Here is a 13,493-nt window from a genome sequence, read left to right on the forward strand (position 1 = left end):
ATCCTAACATTTATAGAATTTTGCTGTTCAGTCCAGAGTTTCTAACCGGCAACCCACGGCAGTTTTCCGTAGTATCTTCCCTTCTATGATGTCATATGTTGATTCACTGTGGCTTTTGGTGGCCGAGACGTTAGCCTTTTCGCCAGACCTTCGTGACCCTTCGTAAGCTGGTATCTCGCGGTGTCCAGGATCCCCGCCCGCCCTGGTCCATTAGCGCACAACGTCGACGGTTTATTACGGGTCGTTTTCAATTACATGTACAAGCCAGAGCAAAAAAACAAACAAACTCGGACTGAAATCATGAAACACTCAAAAATCTGTCTGTAAACAATGGTCACTGGCCTACCGAGTCATCAGTAGAGGAAAAGGTGTTCTGTTGATTATTTCCATGTGCACTCCCCTCTCCGCCATCATTTCAACATAACGCTTCACGATTCTTCCTGTTTAACTCAGAAATATTGTCCAATAACAAATGGCGGTTGCTTTTAAAATCTACATTTTCTTCGACGGTCGCCTTACAAGGAGAAAGTAACTGCTCATATAACTGAATACATTATTCCTTTCGTAGTGCACGTGTAATAATTATATATATATATATATAAGCGTATGTTAGGTATGACAAATGGGACTGTATTAAGGTAGAAACATCAGGCAAAGCAGTTGTGGTTTGGGGATCGTAATTTATTCAGAAAAAGAACAAACTACGACGTCAAATGCGAATTAACGCATCTGCATAATGCAGGATGCAAGACAATAGGCTTCCATCGGTAATTGCCCATTTAGGACTTGGAAGCCTTGGTGCGGAGCTTGTTGAGGGAGCTCTCGGCAATCTCGGCACGCTCCAGAGAATCCTCGTACTCGTGCTGGGCCTTGCGGTACTTGGCCATGTTCGATGAAGCCTGCTCCTCCTGAAGTCAGAAGAACATTCAAGATTGAATCGCTTGATCAGGCGTTTATGGACTAAAATGTAGCAATGTGCTGTAGTAACAGACAACATACATCAAGGAGCTTCATATAACGTCCTTGCATACATGGACAATGTATTTGGCAAAATACTTACAGCCTCCTCCACTTGGCGCTTGAAGGCCTTGATCTTCAGCTGCAGCTTCTCGACCAGCTCCTGGATGCGCTCCTGGTTCTTGCGGTCCTCGTCGGCCTGGAAGGTCATCTCCTTGAGGCGGCGCTCGTTCTTACGCAGCTGCTTCAGGTCCTCCTGGTGAAGGCGGTTCTGCTGGGCGATCTCTCCCTCCAGCTCACGGATCTGCCGGACAAACAACGTTTTGGGATACGTACACACATTTCAAGTGAAGAATAGTTTTAACAATACTATAAATAACCATGGAAATATAGAACCATATATAGTGGTTGTGTTTAGAGAGTTGTGTCTTAATACTCACCCTGTTCTCCTGCTTCTGGATGGCGCGCTTGCCTCCCTTGAGAGCGATGGCCTCAGCCTCATCCAGGCGGCGCTGCAGATCCTTCAGGTTGGCGTCCATGGTGCGCTTCACCTTCTCGGCGTGCTGAGAGTTCTCCTGCTCCACACGCAGATCCTCGGCCATGCGGGAAGTCTGGAATGGTGAAGATGATATTTTGTATATCAATAAATGTTGAGTCCAAGGACTAGTACAACAAGCGCGGCAACTTGTCAAAATTAGACATAGTAAAAACAAAAGTCGCTTGTACATACATCAGCCATGGCCTTCTTGGCTCTCTCCTCGGTGCTCTTGTGCTCGCCGATGACCTCCTCCAGCTCAGACTGGATGGTCTGCAGGTCGCCGTCCAGCTTACGCTTGTGTCCAGACAGGGCTGAGTTCTGTGTGCTCAGCTCGCCAAGCCTCTCGTTGGTCTCCACCAGCTGAGATTCAGCGGCCTTGCGGGCTCTCTCGGCGTTGTCCAGTGCCCCGCGCACCTTGACGCAGATTGCAGAACGAAAATATTTGAATGCAATACTAACACATTACATGCAGTAATTGTTTTAATTGACTATTATTGTGTAACATAGCGAAGTACATTGCCTCAAGAGGCTGAAAGAAATGCCGACGACAATGTATGATGCAGAAAAGTCTATCCGTACGACATTGACAGCTACAATGTATAGTCATCGGGCTTTACCTCATCGGCCTCGGCGACCAGCATCTGGCACTTGCGCTCAGACATGTTGTACTGCTCACGGATCTCATCACGCTGCCTCTGCTCGTCGTCGATGGCGACCTGAAGTATGCAAAGAAAATTTTACATACGTCCAGCTTGTTGTCAATATTGTCAATTAATACTTGAAAGACGGACTCCATATTGCTTTGCATGTCAAATGATTAAATGGTGCTGGCTAGCTATTTTATGAGGCGAATAAGAAGAAAATCATAGGACGCTGTGTATTTTTGCTATAGGTACCTGCATCTCCTGGATCTGTGAGTGCAGCTTGGCGATGTTCTTCCTGGCCTCGGCGTTGGACCTGTTGGCGGTCTCCAGCTGAACCTCAACGTCGTTCAGGTGGCTCTCCAAGAACTTCTTTGCACGCTGGGCTTCTCCCTTCTGCTTGGACTCGATCTCGATAGAGGCCTGAACTCCCTCCATTGCGCGGTTCTGGTTCTTGCTGAAATGGCAGGATATCGGATGGAATGAGTTGATTAAACTTTTCCATTTATTACTACGAAGAAGAATTTATGCTCAAAGACAGGGTTACAGCAGAAATATTTTGGCAGATGGGTTGTATTCTTTCAAACGCTACCAACTGACTTTTAAAAAAGCGAAAGCTACTCACCGGGAGCTCTCAAACTCTTCTTCCTTCTCGGCGATCTTCTTCTCGATATCACCCTTCAGCTGGGCCAGTTCAAGCTGAGTCCTGACAACCTGGAATAGAATTGTAAAATTAACATCGTCTCAATGTAGTTTGGTGGAGAAATGTTTTCACCGGTAGAATCATTAGAACCATTTAATCAAGTGTAAGCTTGGACAATGAATGATCACCTTGCCCTGCTCAATCTCAAGAGCGCCCTCTGCCTCGTCCAAGGCGTTCTGGAGCTCCTCCTTTTCAACTTCCAGGCGCTTCTTGTTCTTCTCAAGCTCGTGGAGGTTCTTTGCGCTCTCGGCAAGTTGGTCATTGTAGTCGTTGATCTCCTCTGTGGACCATTCAAGACGTTATGTCAGTCATGTGTATTTTATATTTTCATTAGAGTTATACTTAAATAACACAATAACACCAACTATAGGTTGGATAAAAGTCAAGTCAAGACCAAATTGGCAATAGTAGACGTTTGAGCCTACCCTGGATAGCCTTATTCTCCTTCTTCATGGCGTCAAGGGCCTCAATGCCCTCGTCGTAGACGTTCTTCAGCTTCAGAAGCTCGGTCTGGTAGGCGCGGTGCTCCTTCTGGGATGACTCCATCTCGGCACCAAGGTTCTCGCACTTCTGCCTCCACTCGGCGGTCTGCTTGTCAACCAGACGCTGCTTCTTCTCCAGCTGAGACGCCAGGGTGTTGGCCTTCTCCACATCCAACATCAGGTCCTCCACCTCGCCAGCCAACCTGTTCTTGGTCTTCTCAAGGCTGGCGCACTTGGCGTTGGCGGCTTCAACCTGTTCCTCGGCGTCTTGCAGACGAGCGGCCAGCTTCTTCTTGGCCTCCTCCAACTCCTCGGTCCTCTGGATGGCGTCGGTCTCGTACTTGGAGCGCCAGGCCGCCACCTCAGAGTTGGCCTTGGCCAGATTACGCTGAATCTCGGACTTGGCCTCCTGCTCCTCCTCCAGGGACTCACGCAGAGCATCGCAGTCGGACTGAGTAGCACGCAGCTGGTGGGCGAAACCATTCTTGCCCTTGGTCTCCTCCTCGAGCTGGCGCTTGACCTCCTCCATCTGCTGTGTCAGCATGCTCTTGGTCCTGTAAGTTACAACAACATTTTGCGTAAGAGGTATTCTATGATTCTTTGAACGGCTTGATAACATATTGATACCGTAGGTAGATGGCAACTTTTGGCGATCTTTACCTGCTGAGCTGGTTAGACACGCCCTCTGACTCCTCCAGCTGGCGCTGCAGGTCGTTGTTCTCGGCGGTCAGGCGAGTCTTCAGGGATCCCAGTTCCTGTGCGACACGGCCATTCTCCTCCAACCTTGCATTGGCATCAACGAATTGATCCTCCAGCTGCTTGTTCATTTTCTCAGCTTGGACCTGTAATGGATTATGTACCACATATATAAGATATAGGAAATGATGCACATCGAAAAACAGTGTGGTATATGTCATATATTGCATATCATGCATATTATTCTATCTAAACTTACAGACGTCGACAGGCTGCAACACTTCTACTAGTCCTACCTTCTGATCACGGTCTGAGTATATAAAGAATGGCATGTACCTTCTGCTTGGTGACCTGCTCGACGTTGGAAGCCAGATCATCGACCTCCACCCTGAGGGAGTTCTTCTCCTTCTCAAGCTTGGTCTTGGCCCTCTGCAGGTTCTCGACTGACTCAGTCATGTCTGCCACGGTGTCGTTGTGCTTCTTCCTCAAGCTGGCGGTGGCGGCTTCATGGCCGATGGTAGCCTCCTCCAGCTCACGGCGGACCTATAAGATGGCCACACCAATATGAAATCATTGTCAAATGACGGAAAGGATTGATTCCTTTTTTACACGACTTGTGATGGATGTAATGCAAGGCACCTATGGACTTCTTTATTTGTCTAGAGTGTAATCGCGACAGGTTACATCTATCTTTGCTTTTTTTTCTATACACAATGGCCCATACCTTCTGGAGCTCAGCCTCCCTCTTCTTGTTCTGCTCAACCTGGGCAGCGGTGGCGCCGCTAGATTCCTCCAGCTTCTCACCGATGTCTTCCAGCTCACGGGAGAGCTCAGCGCGCTGCCTCTCGAGCTGTGAAGGTCAGAGTATTCGTGAGTTTGACTGATTTTGCTCTGTGATTTAGATGAGCGTAAGACTGGTGCACTTTGTGTTTTCTCCTGACATTGAACTGTTACATAATGTTATAAATGTATTTTAATCACACATAGGACACAGGTCTATCGATTTACACAATTCTACTCTAAAGTCCATAATAATGTATTGAAATTCATCGAGAAGACGATGAATGTAGCATCTATGTATGTATTTGTCGAGACTTTAGATACCTTGGCACGAGCAGCTCTTTCTGTTTCCAGTTCCTCCTCGAGCTCTTCGATCCTGCCCTGCAGCTCCTTGGTCTTCTTCTGCTGCTGAGTTGCCAGGGAAGTCTCATCCTCAACCTTGGTGTTCAGGGCGTTGATCTCGAACTCCTTCCTACATGAGTCATTTAAAGGGAACTATTTGAATATCCGATGTGTGTAAAAGGCACAAGCATATGTGATATTAAAAAGTGACTTTTCTTTTTAAGATGTAATCGCATTTGAATTACGAAACTGTTAAGTTGATTAGTTGTTAAGTGTCTGAGTCACTCACTTCTTCAGCTTCTCCTCAAGCTCGACCTTGTAGCGCTCAAGTTCAATCACCAGATCCTGGGCGTTCTTCAGGTCGTTCTCCAGCTTCCTCTTGACGCGGTCAACATCAGCACGGATCTTCTTGTCGTGCTCAAGGTTGTCCTCAAGCTGAATAAAAGACACAGCTAGAACTTAGATCGTACGTTACCGTCGTACCTCATGTACATACTGTAATACGACGAAGGCTCGAATAGAAATGAATAACAAGAGACATGTTACAACTTACACGCATAAGCTTTGGTATTCTAAATTTTGTCATGAGTGCCAATCGTTTACAAAATTAACTGTCATATTTGATCAGTCCACCGGAATATGAAGTTTCTCTTACGTCATCCAAGGTCTGCTCCAGCTTGACTTTGAGCTTGGTGAGGTTCTGGGTCTTGTCTTCCTCAGACTGAAGGTCATCCAGGGTTTGCTGAAATTTGTTTGACAATAAATATGTGAAAATCTCATTCGTAAAAGCATCAGAAATTGAAGTGGTTGTAAAGAAATTGAATTATGATTTAGACAATTCTCAATGCTTAAGTATGTAGATAGGCAAGAGATAAAGAAACAAATGCAGTTGTACTATAAGTACAACATTACAGTTTTTTAATCGTTGCCACGATGTCTTACCGCATTGAGCTCCTCCAGCTTCTTCTTCTCGCGGCCGAGCTTGCCGATCAGCTCGTCGTTGACGGCCACCTCCTCAGTCATGGCGCGCAGTTTGTCCTCAACCTCCTGCTTTTCCTTCTCCCTCTTGTTAAGCTTGAGCGTTATGGTTTCAATCTCCTTCTTCATCTCGTCGCATTCCTGTTCCGCCTGTTCAAGAAAAGTTGTAGTTGGATGAAATATATGCAATGTTGAAACTTGTCATGGCCTAATCGTGCACGTTGTCCTATATAATAGACTTCTGACATATATGTAAGCCCATCCGGAATTTGCAATGCTGCTGCATGCAAATAGCAGTAGAAATTGCTTCCAGTCTAACTCTAGAAGAAAAACTTTCAACAAAATTATACCTTCATTTTCTTGGACTCCATCTGCCTGTTCTGGTCGGACACATCCTCCACGCGCTCCTCGATTTCCTGCAGCTGGGCGTCCAGTTCTGCCTTCTCCTTCAGCAGGGAATTCACGCGCTCCTCGCCGTTCAACATGATGTCCCTCTCCTGTAGTAGAAATAAAGTCAGTGTATTGTAGAATATACATACACTGTGTTAACCACGCAAGACGTACCTATGGTGGATGACAATAGCGTACTACTTCTTGTCCAATGAAATTCTACTTACGATTTCTTGAGTTACTTTAGTATTCGGCAGGCCAACAAAGAAAATGAACGTTTTTGTTTTTACATTGTAAAGCAAAGTTACAACCGCTGATCAATTGTGCATATATCATTTGAATACTACACAACAGTATAAACTATTCATTATTGTATATAAAACATTACGGGGTCTTACGTTGAACAGCAGCTCATTGATCTTGTCCTTTGCGGCTGAGACCTCGTTGTATTTCGCCTGTAGCTCCTCCCTCTCCTTGGTGACCTTCTCGTATGTCTTCGCCATGACCTGCAAGGATATCAATCAATCAATCAATCAATACCCTTTATTTATACTGGAAATGCCCTGTCGGCCTTAGTCGCTCTTCCCAGAGGTCCAGTTGAGGGGGGTGGGTGGTCACGGGAACACAATAAGATTTGAAATTAATACAAAAATAAATTACTAAATACCTAACATAATAATCATGTCAGGGTTAGTTCGTGCTTGCAGCGTAAATATATACGTCCTTACAATTTAGACATCTTCTGTGTCTTTAATTCTATATTCATTCTCATCATGTAGAATGAATTTTATACCGAGGGTTGTTGTTTTAAAACTTCCGTTCCGTTATAGTTCTGAGAAGGTCCCCTACCTTCAGTTTCTCAGTGGTTTCCTTGAGCATCTCCTCGGCCCTGCCTCCGGTCAGCTTGGGCTTCAGAGCCTGGTACATCCTGATCCACCAGTCATCACGCAGCCTGAACCAGGCGCGGATGTTGCGCTGCAGTGTGCCGACGGCCGCCCTGCGGGGAACGTTACAGTTAAAAACTTAGTTTGTGATTTGGTCGGTTTAGAAATGCTAATTGGTGAACAGTTAGTTCATCCACGTGATTCAGATGTCATTTATACAAGAAACATTGATATCCAGATGATAGAATGTTACGTATGAACGTCAGGTTTACACAGATTAAAGGCCCACCTTGAGCCCCACAGCTTCAGGTACTTCTTGCGCTGGAGCTTGCCCTGGGCGCGAGCGCTGATCTTGGACCAAATCTCGTTGACCTTCTCCTCGCGGATCTCCTCAAGGATAGCCAGGGTGCCGGCCTTGAAGAACACCTTGTTGAGACCACAGGAGTACCTGGCCTTGTCCAGCTGGATTTTGTCCAAGATCTTCTGGCAGGACACTTTGCCCTCCTCGAACTCGTTGGGATCGAACTGGTCAGCGGCCAGGATCTTGTACCTAGGGATGGTGATATTGCATGTTGTACATTCGTGTATACCGGAATGACGCATATTGTAAAACGTACGTTTCGCTGGATTAAACTCTACAGGATATAACGAAATTCACTGTCTTTTTCCTCCTGGAATTCTTTGCACTGTTCAAAACCTGGCGTTGATAACAGAAATCTCACCTGTCGAAGAAGTCAGCATAGATGCTCCTGTTGGGGAAGCCCTTCTGACAGATACGGATACCCTCAAGTACACCGTTGCAAGTCAGCTGGTTGAAGACCAGAGGCCCGTCGATGATACCACCAGTCTTGATTTCATTGGGGATCAGGCAACGCACGAAGCTGGGGTAGGTGGCGTGGAGGTTGGCCATCAATGAAGCCAGTTGCTCCTGTGGAAGCACATAGTAGAAAGTCAGCAGATGAGATATACGTTGTTGTACATGAATGCAATTATGACTCGAAAACTAACTACAAAGCAGTACTTCGATATGCTTTCATGATCACGGTGACCATCAGTATAAATGTATATACAAAGCTTACCCTGTGAACGCTGGTCACAGTCTGCATAGAGCCACTCTTCTTCCTCTTGCCGCCGCCACCGCTCTTGTCAGCTGTAGAAGGGGGGGGGGACTTATATCATGACGTGTTTCTAAGAGCGATGTTCTACATTTGAAAAGCCGCCACCAGACCGGTTTGAGTATTCATGAATAAACAAAAGGCCTGTTAAATTCTGTGAAAGAGCTCGCGCAAAACACAAAGATTCATTAGGATTACTGACCAGCCTGCTCCTCAGCTGTCTGGTAGTCTGCCCAGATGAAAGGCATAAGCGGGTTCTTGCTGCCCTTCAGGGTGATGACAGCGCTCTCGTTCACGGGGTCCTTGTTCTTGTCCAGCCAGTTGGAGATGTTGTAGGCCACAGGTCCGGCGTAGTGACCCAGCTCAAAGTGAGCCTCGTACTTCTTCTTGCCTGGCTTGGGCTTGCCGTACTTGGGATGCTTGCCCAGATGGGTGCTATTCAACTTCTCTATGAAGGTCTGGTCAGAGGCCTTGGGCATGATGCACTGCTCCTCTAGGGTTGGCAGCAGACCTCCTTTCTGTAAAAACAATTCGTTGTATTTGGTTACGAATTATCAATGTGCCACTAAGCAATTTTGCCATTGATAGATGGCCCAGAATATACTTCCACATTAAGGCTTGGTGATATAGGAAGCATCCATGGTATATGAAGCTGTTACAACTTATTATTGCTTACGTATTCTAATTTTAATTTAAGGAAATAAAATTTGCTATCAACCTTTTCGATGAGCTCCAGGCAGGCAGCCAAGTCCATACCGAAGTCGACGAACTCCCAATCAATCTGTTCAGCCTTGTACTCCTCCTGCTCTTGTACGAACATGTGGTGGTTGAAGAACTGCTGCAGCTTCTCGTTGGTGTAGTTGATACAAATCTGGTCAAGACTGTTGAGCTGGATTGACAAATATGAAGCGGTCAGGTTAGTTAGAGAAACGAAGCATCGAGAGGTCACTCAGCGCAACAACTCAACAAGTATAAGCTCTCTGTTTTGTATCGTATAAAACTCACCTCGAAGATCTCAAAGCCAGCAATATCCAGCACACCAATGAAGAAGGCTCTCTCGTGCTCAGTAGCCAGGGTCTCGTTACACTTGTCAATCAGATACTTGAAGACCTTGCCATAGATGCCCTTGGCCAGACCAGAAGTAGCGTTGGTACATTGGTTTGCGTTCTGGCCCTTGGTCACAAACTCGTTGCCGACCTTGACACGTGGCTTCAAGATGTTGTTCAAAAGTTGCATGCCATCGACACCGAACAGGCGGCCTGCCTTCTCGGCAGCTGTAAAATGAAGCATAGTGGTTAAACAATACTATTAGTCTTACTGGCATACTCGATTCTTATCAGCAATACTGAAAATGTACTGACAGGTGTATTACTGATGACTTGGGAGTCTGGAAGTAAACAATAGAAGCACATGATAGCGAAAACTTACGTCCAGTATCCTCGCAATCAGCCTGGTCTTTCTTGTCTGCGTACTTCATGTTACCCATGTGCAGGATACCACCGCAGAAGTCGTACACGCTGTTCTTGTCCTCGTTAGCGAAACCTAGGATGTCGAAACCCTCATCGGTCAGGCCCATCTCCTCCTGGTCGTTCATACCAGCCACGGTGTACACACCCTCCTTGATGAAGTGGTACAGGGAGGGGTCCGTGCCAGTCATGATGCGCTCTGCATGACAACAAAATGAAGGTGGATCACACAACGTTCCCTACTAGCACTTAGACTAGCACCCTTTTGGATAAGCCTTAGTATTGTCTTTCATGGGATGGATACTTTTCTGTTGTAGTAGCGTCAAGACCTCGAGGATCTCTTTGGATGACCACGAGTGTATTTGCCTCCTATCGGAATCCTAGCATGCACTCTGTCTAAATAAGGTTTTTTTTGTTAGCGTGGAGATTTGTAAGTGATAGAGTTCACTGTGAGGCCAGCTACTTTAATTTTTTCCGATTTTTGCCCCGCATGTACCCCAGCCCTCGGAACCAAATGTCACTAGGTTGCGCGCTGAGAGCGTACCGTTCACAGGAGAGTTATACCGTGTCCCCAACTCACGCCCCCTCTGTATTATCCGCCAGCCTCGACGTTTACGCTTGAGGCAAGCGGGGACGTTAATTGGGGACGGGGACGTTAATTGGGGACGGGGTATTATTCTTCAGCGAGTTTAGCTTCCAGGTTATCCTCCATATCACCAATCACCAATCGACCCTACTCACCAGTGACAGCCGGGATGCCGTTGGACATGATGAGGAAGAAGATGTGGTAACCACGCTCCATGCCGGGCAGCTGATCCACTACACGGGACTTCTCCAGCAGGTCTGCCGGCAGAATGACCGTGAGTTGAGTTTAACTTTCTCATATCGTAACACATCAACAGATAAAAATTGTATTCTTGTCAAGAAATATTGGACATTGACTAATAGCAATCAATGTGTACTTACAGCTTTCAATGTCAGCTCCGGACAGCTTGCCAGGCTTGGTGAAGTGGATACGGATGAATTTACCCTGGAGGTAGTCAATGAGAATAACAGATTATTCGATGGTGTCATGTACCACACGAAGGAACATGTAGTCACATATAGGCTGCTAATAAGTGAGTGAACATACATGCATCCTGCAGCAGGGGGCTGTTTATTGGAAAATTAGACAATTGATGTAGACGTTAGAATGTTAGAATTGATAGGTTTTTTAATTACTCAGTCCCTAATTATTCGTCAAGCGGATTCATACGTGGCATAACAAGAAGGCATGATATCAATTGTCCACATTCGCATAGTCAACGACGTGATTCATTATATGGATATATGGATATCATCAACCTGTTGTACTTACGAAACGGGACGAGTTGTTGTTCCTCACGGTCTTGGCGTTACCGAAAGCCTCAAGTACAGGGTTAGTCTGCACGATCTGCTCCTCTAGACCGATCTGTTGTAAAGATGAAGGACAAGGAATAAGATCACCATGGACATGAATGGCCTTCAAGAATGGACTATTTTCGTGTTTGTGGAATATCGTACACATTTCTACTGCAAGCAGGCAACATTACTGAACTATCTAAGTCAACATTCAAAAATACCCTCTCCAAAAATACCCTTAAAATTTCAGTCACGTGAATAAGATACACAATCCCATCTTAGCAAAGCCTTTTGGGCTTGCCGTTTTAGTTTCCTTCTAGCGCGCTGTATTTCCACCCTCTTTTAATTCAACAGTCCCTATCAGTGTAGATTTTCCCACTCTGTCGGACTGAATATCCAACGGCCCCAGTTCACAAGAATGACAGATGCAGTAGACATCCATTTCTGTTTGCATCTTAGAATCTACTTTCTTCGACATAACGTACCTTCTTCTCCTGGCCACCACCGGGGGTTCCGGAAACCATGGCCAGGTAGGCAATAACCTTCTTCGTGTTCTCAGTCTTTCCGGCACCAGACTCGCCACTGGTTTAAAGGCAGGATATAGCATTTGATATATAAAACACCTTCATGGTCAGCAAATGCTTTTTGGTGAAATGTTATTTAAAATGAATAGAAAAGAATTAATGAAATTCTATATTACACAGTGCCGTTAACAAGGTATCAATAACGTTTATGAAAATGATGACAATAATAATAATAGGGAAAAAACTTACGTGATGAGGCAAGATTGGCACTGGCGTTCTGGAAGAATGATTAGAAAAGATGACTTAGATCAATAAAATCAGACAACATAAAGGACGTACATTTCAGGGTCTTTCAAACAAATGGTTCTTATTTTCCTTCTCTACAGCAATACAAAAAATCCGCACCTACATACCCATTAACATTCGCTTTGATACAGTAGTTCTGGGGCGGCACAGAAAGAATCGTAGTGGTTTTTCAAAATTTCAAGACTGCCCATGACTCCGCAGCCCTCTAAGAATACTGACTTCGCCACAAGCATTTGACAGGACCAGCGAAAAGACTTGCCTGCCAACATGTTCTGGTAGGCGTTGTCCACCACGCAGAAGAGATGGGGCGGCACCTCGGTCTTCCTCTTTCCGCGGTACTGGTCCACCACGCTTGAGGTGTAGATGGGCAGCAGCTTGAAGGGGTTGATCACGACGCAGAACAGGCCGGAGTAGGTCTGTAAGAAAATTATGTGGAAGTCTGTTTTACTGTTATCTTGCAAATCAAATGCAACAACCTTCATCTGAAATCAAACTAGCAAAACACGTCTTTCATATGGCCTATGCTGGTAGCTATGTGAACAACTTCACAGAAACCATACTCACGTAGATGAGAGTGTTCTCATAACGCTCCTTCAGGTTACCCAGCACAGCGGCCTCGTGCAGGAAGGTCATGTTCACCATGTCCTCTGCGCAGGCGAACTTGGACGGGTTCTGCTGCAGCAGCTTGGACTTCTTGACCACAACAGTCTGGTGGGAAAGGAATTTAGAGTTTCATTACTTCATATCTTCAAATGTATGAACATTGCTATCCATGACAAACCAGAAATATTGTAAAAAAATTAAATAAGTCAATATAGATGTGACAGAAGTGAACAACCACGCTGCTAACTATGGTTGTAGTTAGAAACTTACCGCTCCTTTTTCATCCACGCAGGTGACGTCGTCACCTTTCTCGCTCTTGACTTCGACCCTGATGAAGATCTCCTTCTTGTCAGGAGCCCAGAAGTTCTTCTTAGGGTCATAAGGTGCCGTCTTCAGCTTCCGCATGGTGTCCGGCTGTCCCGCGAGGAACCATTCGGACGGCTGGTCCATGAGACTGGGACCGTAGGCTGGCATGGTGGCTCTTTGGTTGGAGGCTCACACCAAGGAGAAAATAAGGAGAGGCTGCAGCTGGGAGTAGTCGACAACTGTCATAAGTATGTATCACTTTTTTTTCTGAACAGTTATTGAATAATGCGCTATGTTTAAAAAGAAATTGATCCGGTCGCGCCAAAGAAGAAGGCTTGAAGTATCAGAGAGAACACAGCCCGATATTATTATCCAGATTAGGCAAAAATACTATCATGTTCA

At 45.8% G+C, this 13,493-nt stretch overlaps 1 protein-coding gene across 1 annotated transcript; it reads right to left on the bottom strand.

Moving 5' to 3' along the window:
* Window positions 1-660: 660 nt before the first annotated feature.
* Window positions 661-13,334, bottom strand: LOC109467091 (myosin-7-like). The gene is made up of 34 exons (XM_019764996.1): window positions 13,056-13,334; window positions 12,747-12,890; window positions 12,442-12,598; window positions 12,126-12,153; window positions 11,838-11,934; window positions 11,330-11,422; window positions 10,939-11,002; window positions 10,714-10,815; window positions 9,935-10,171; window positions 9,512-9,780; window positions 9,225-9,395; window positions 8,709-9,024; window positions 8,471-8,541; window positions 8,114-8,319; window positions 7,681-7,941; window positions 7,357-7,504; window positions 6,906-7,013; window positions 6,468-6,614; window positions 6,082-6,267; window positions 5,795-5,881; window positions 5,429-5,574; window positions 5,122-5,269; window positions 4,742-4,867; window positions 4,354-4,560; window positions 3,982-4,163; window positions 3,265-3,875; window positions 2,968-3,119; window positions 2,762-2,850; window positions 2,392-2,593; window positions 2,113-2,211; window positions 1,688-1,909; window positions 1,398-1,568; window positions 1,061-1,261; window positions 661-908 (listed from the first exon to the last, which is right to left on the bottom strand). Exons 1-34 carry the CDS (start codon window positions 13,257-13,259, stop codon window positions 780-782), a joined length of 5,781 nt encoding a protein of 1,926 aa, XP_019620555.1. The 5' UTR covers window positions 13,260-13,334; the 3' UTR covers window positions 661-779.
* Between the last annotated feature and the right edge of the window lie 159 nt (window positions 13,335-13,493).

This window comes from Branchiostoma belcheri, unplaced genomic scaffold, assembly GCF_001625305.1.
Source record: "Branchiostoma belcheri isolate BF01 breed outbred unplaced genomic scaffold, Haploidv18h27 scaffold175, whole genome shotgun sequence".
Taxonomy (NCBI): domain Eukaryota; kingdom Metazoa; phylum Chordata; class Leptocardii; order Amphioxiformes; family Branchiostomatidae; genus Branchiostoma; species Branchiostoma belcheri.

Coding starts and splice junctions, on each gene's coding strand:
- LOC109467091 (XM_019764996.1), bottom strand. CDS start 13,259: ATGCCAGCCTACGGTCCCAGTCTCATGGACCAGCCGTCCGAATGGTTC. Junction 10,172..10,713: donor CGGCATCCCGGCTGTCACTG/GTGAGTAGGGTC, acceptor GTTGTCATGCAG/AGCGCATCATGACTGGCACG. Junction 4,561..4,741: donor GGGAGGCTGAGCTCCAGAAG/GTATGGGCCATT, acceptor GCCATCTTATAG/GTCCGCCGTGAGCTGGAGGA.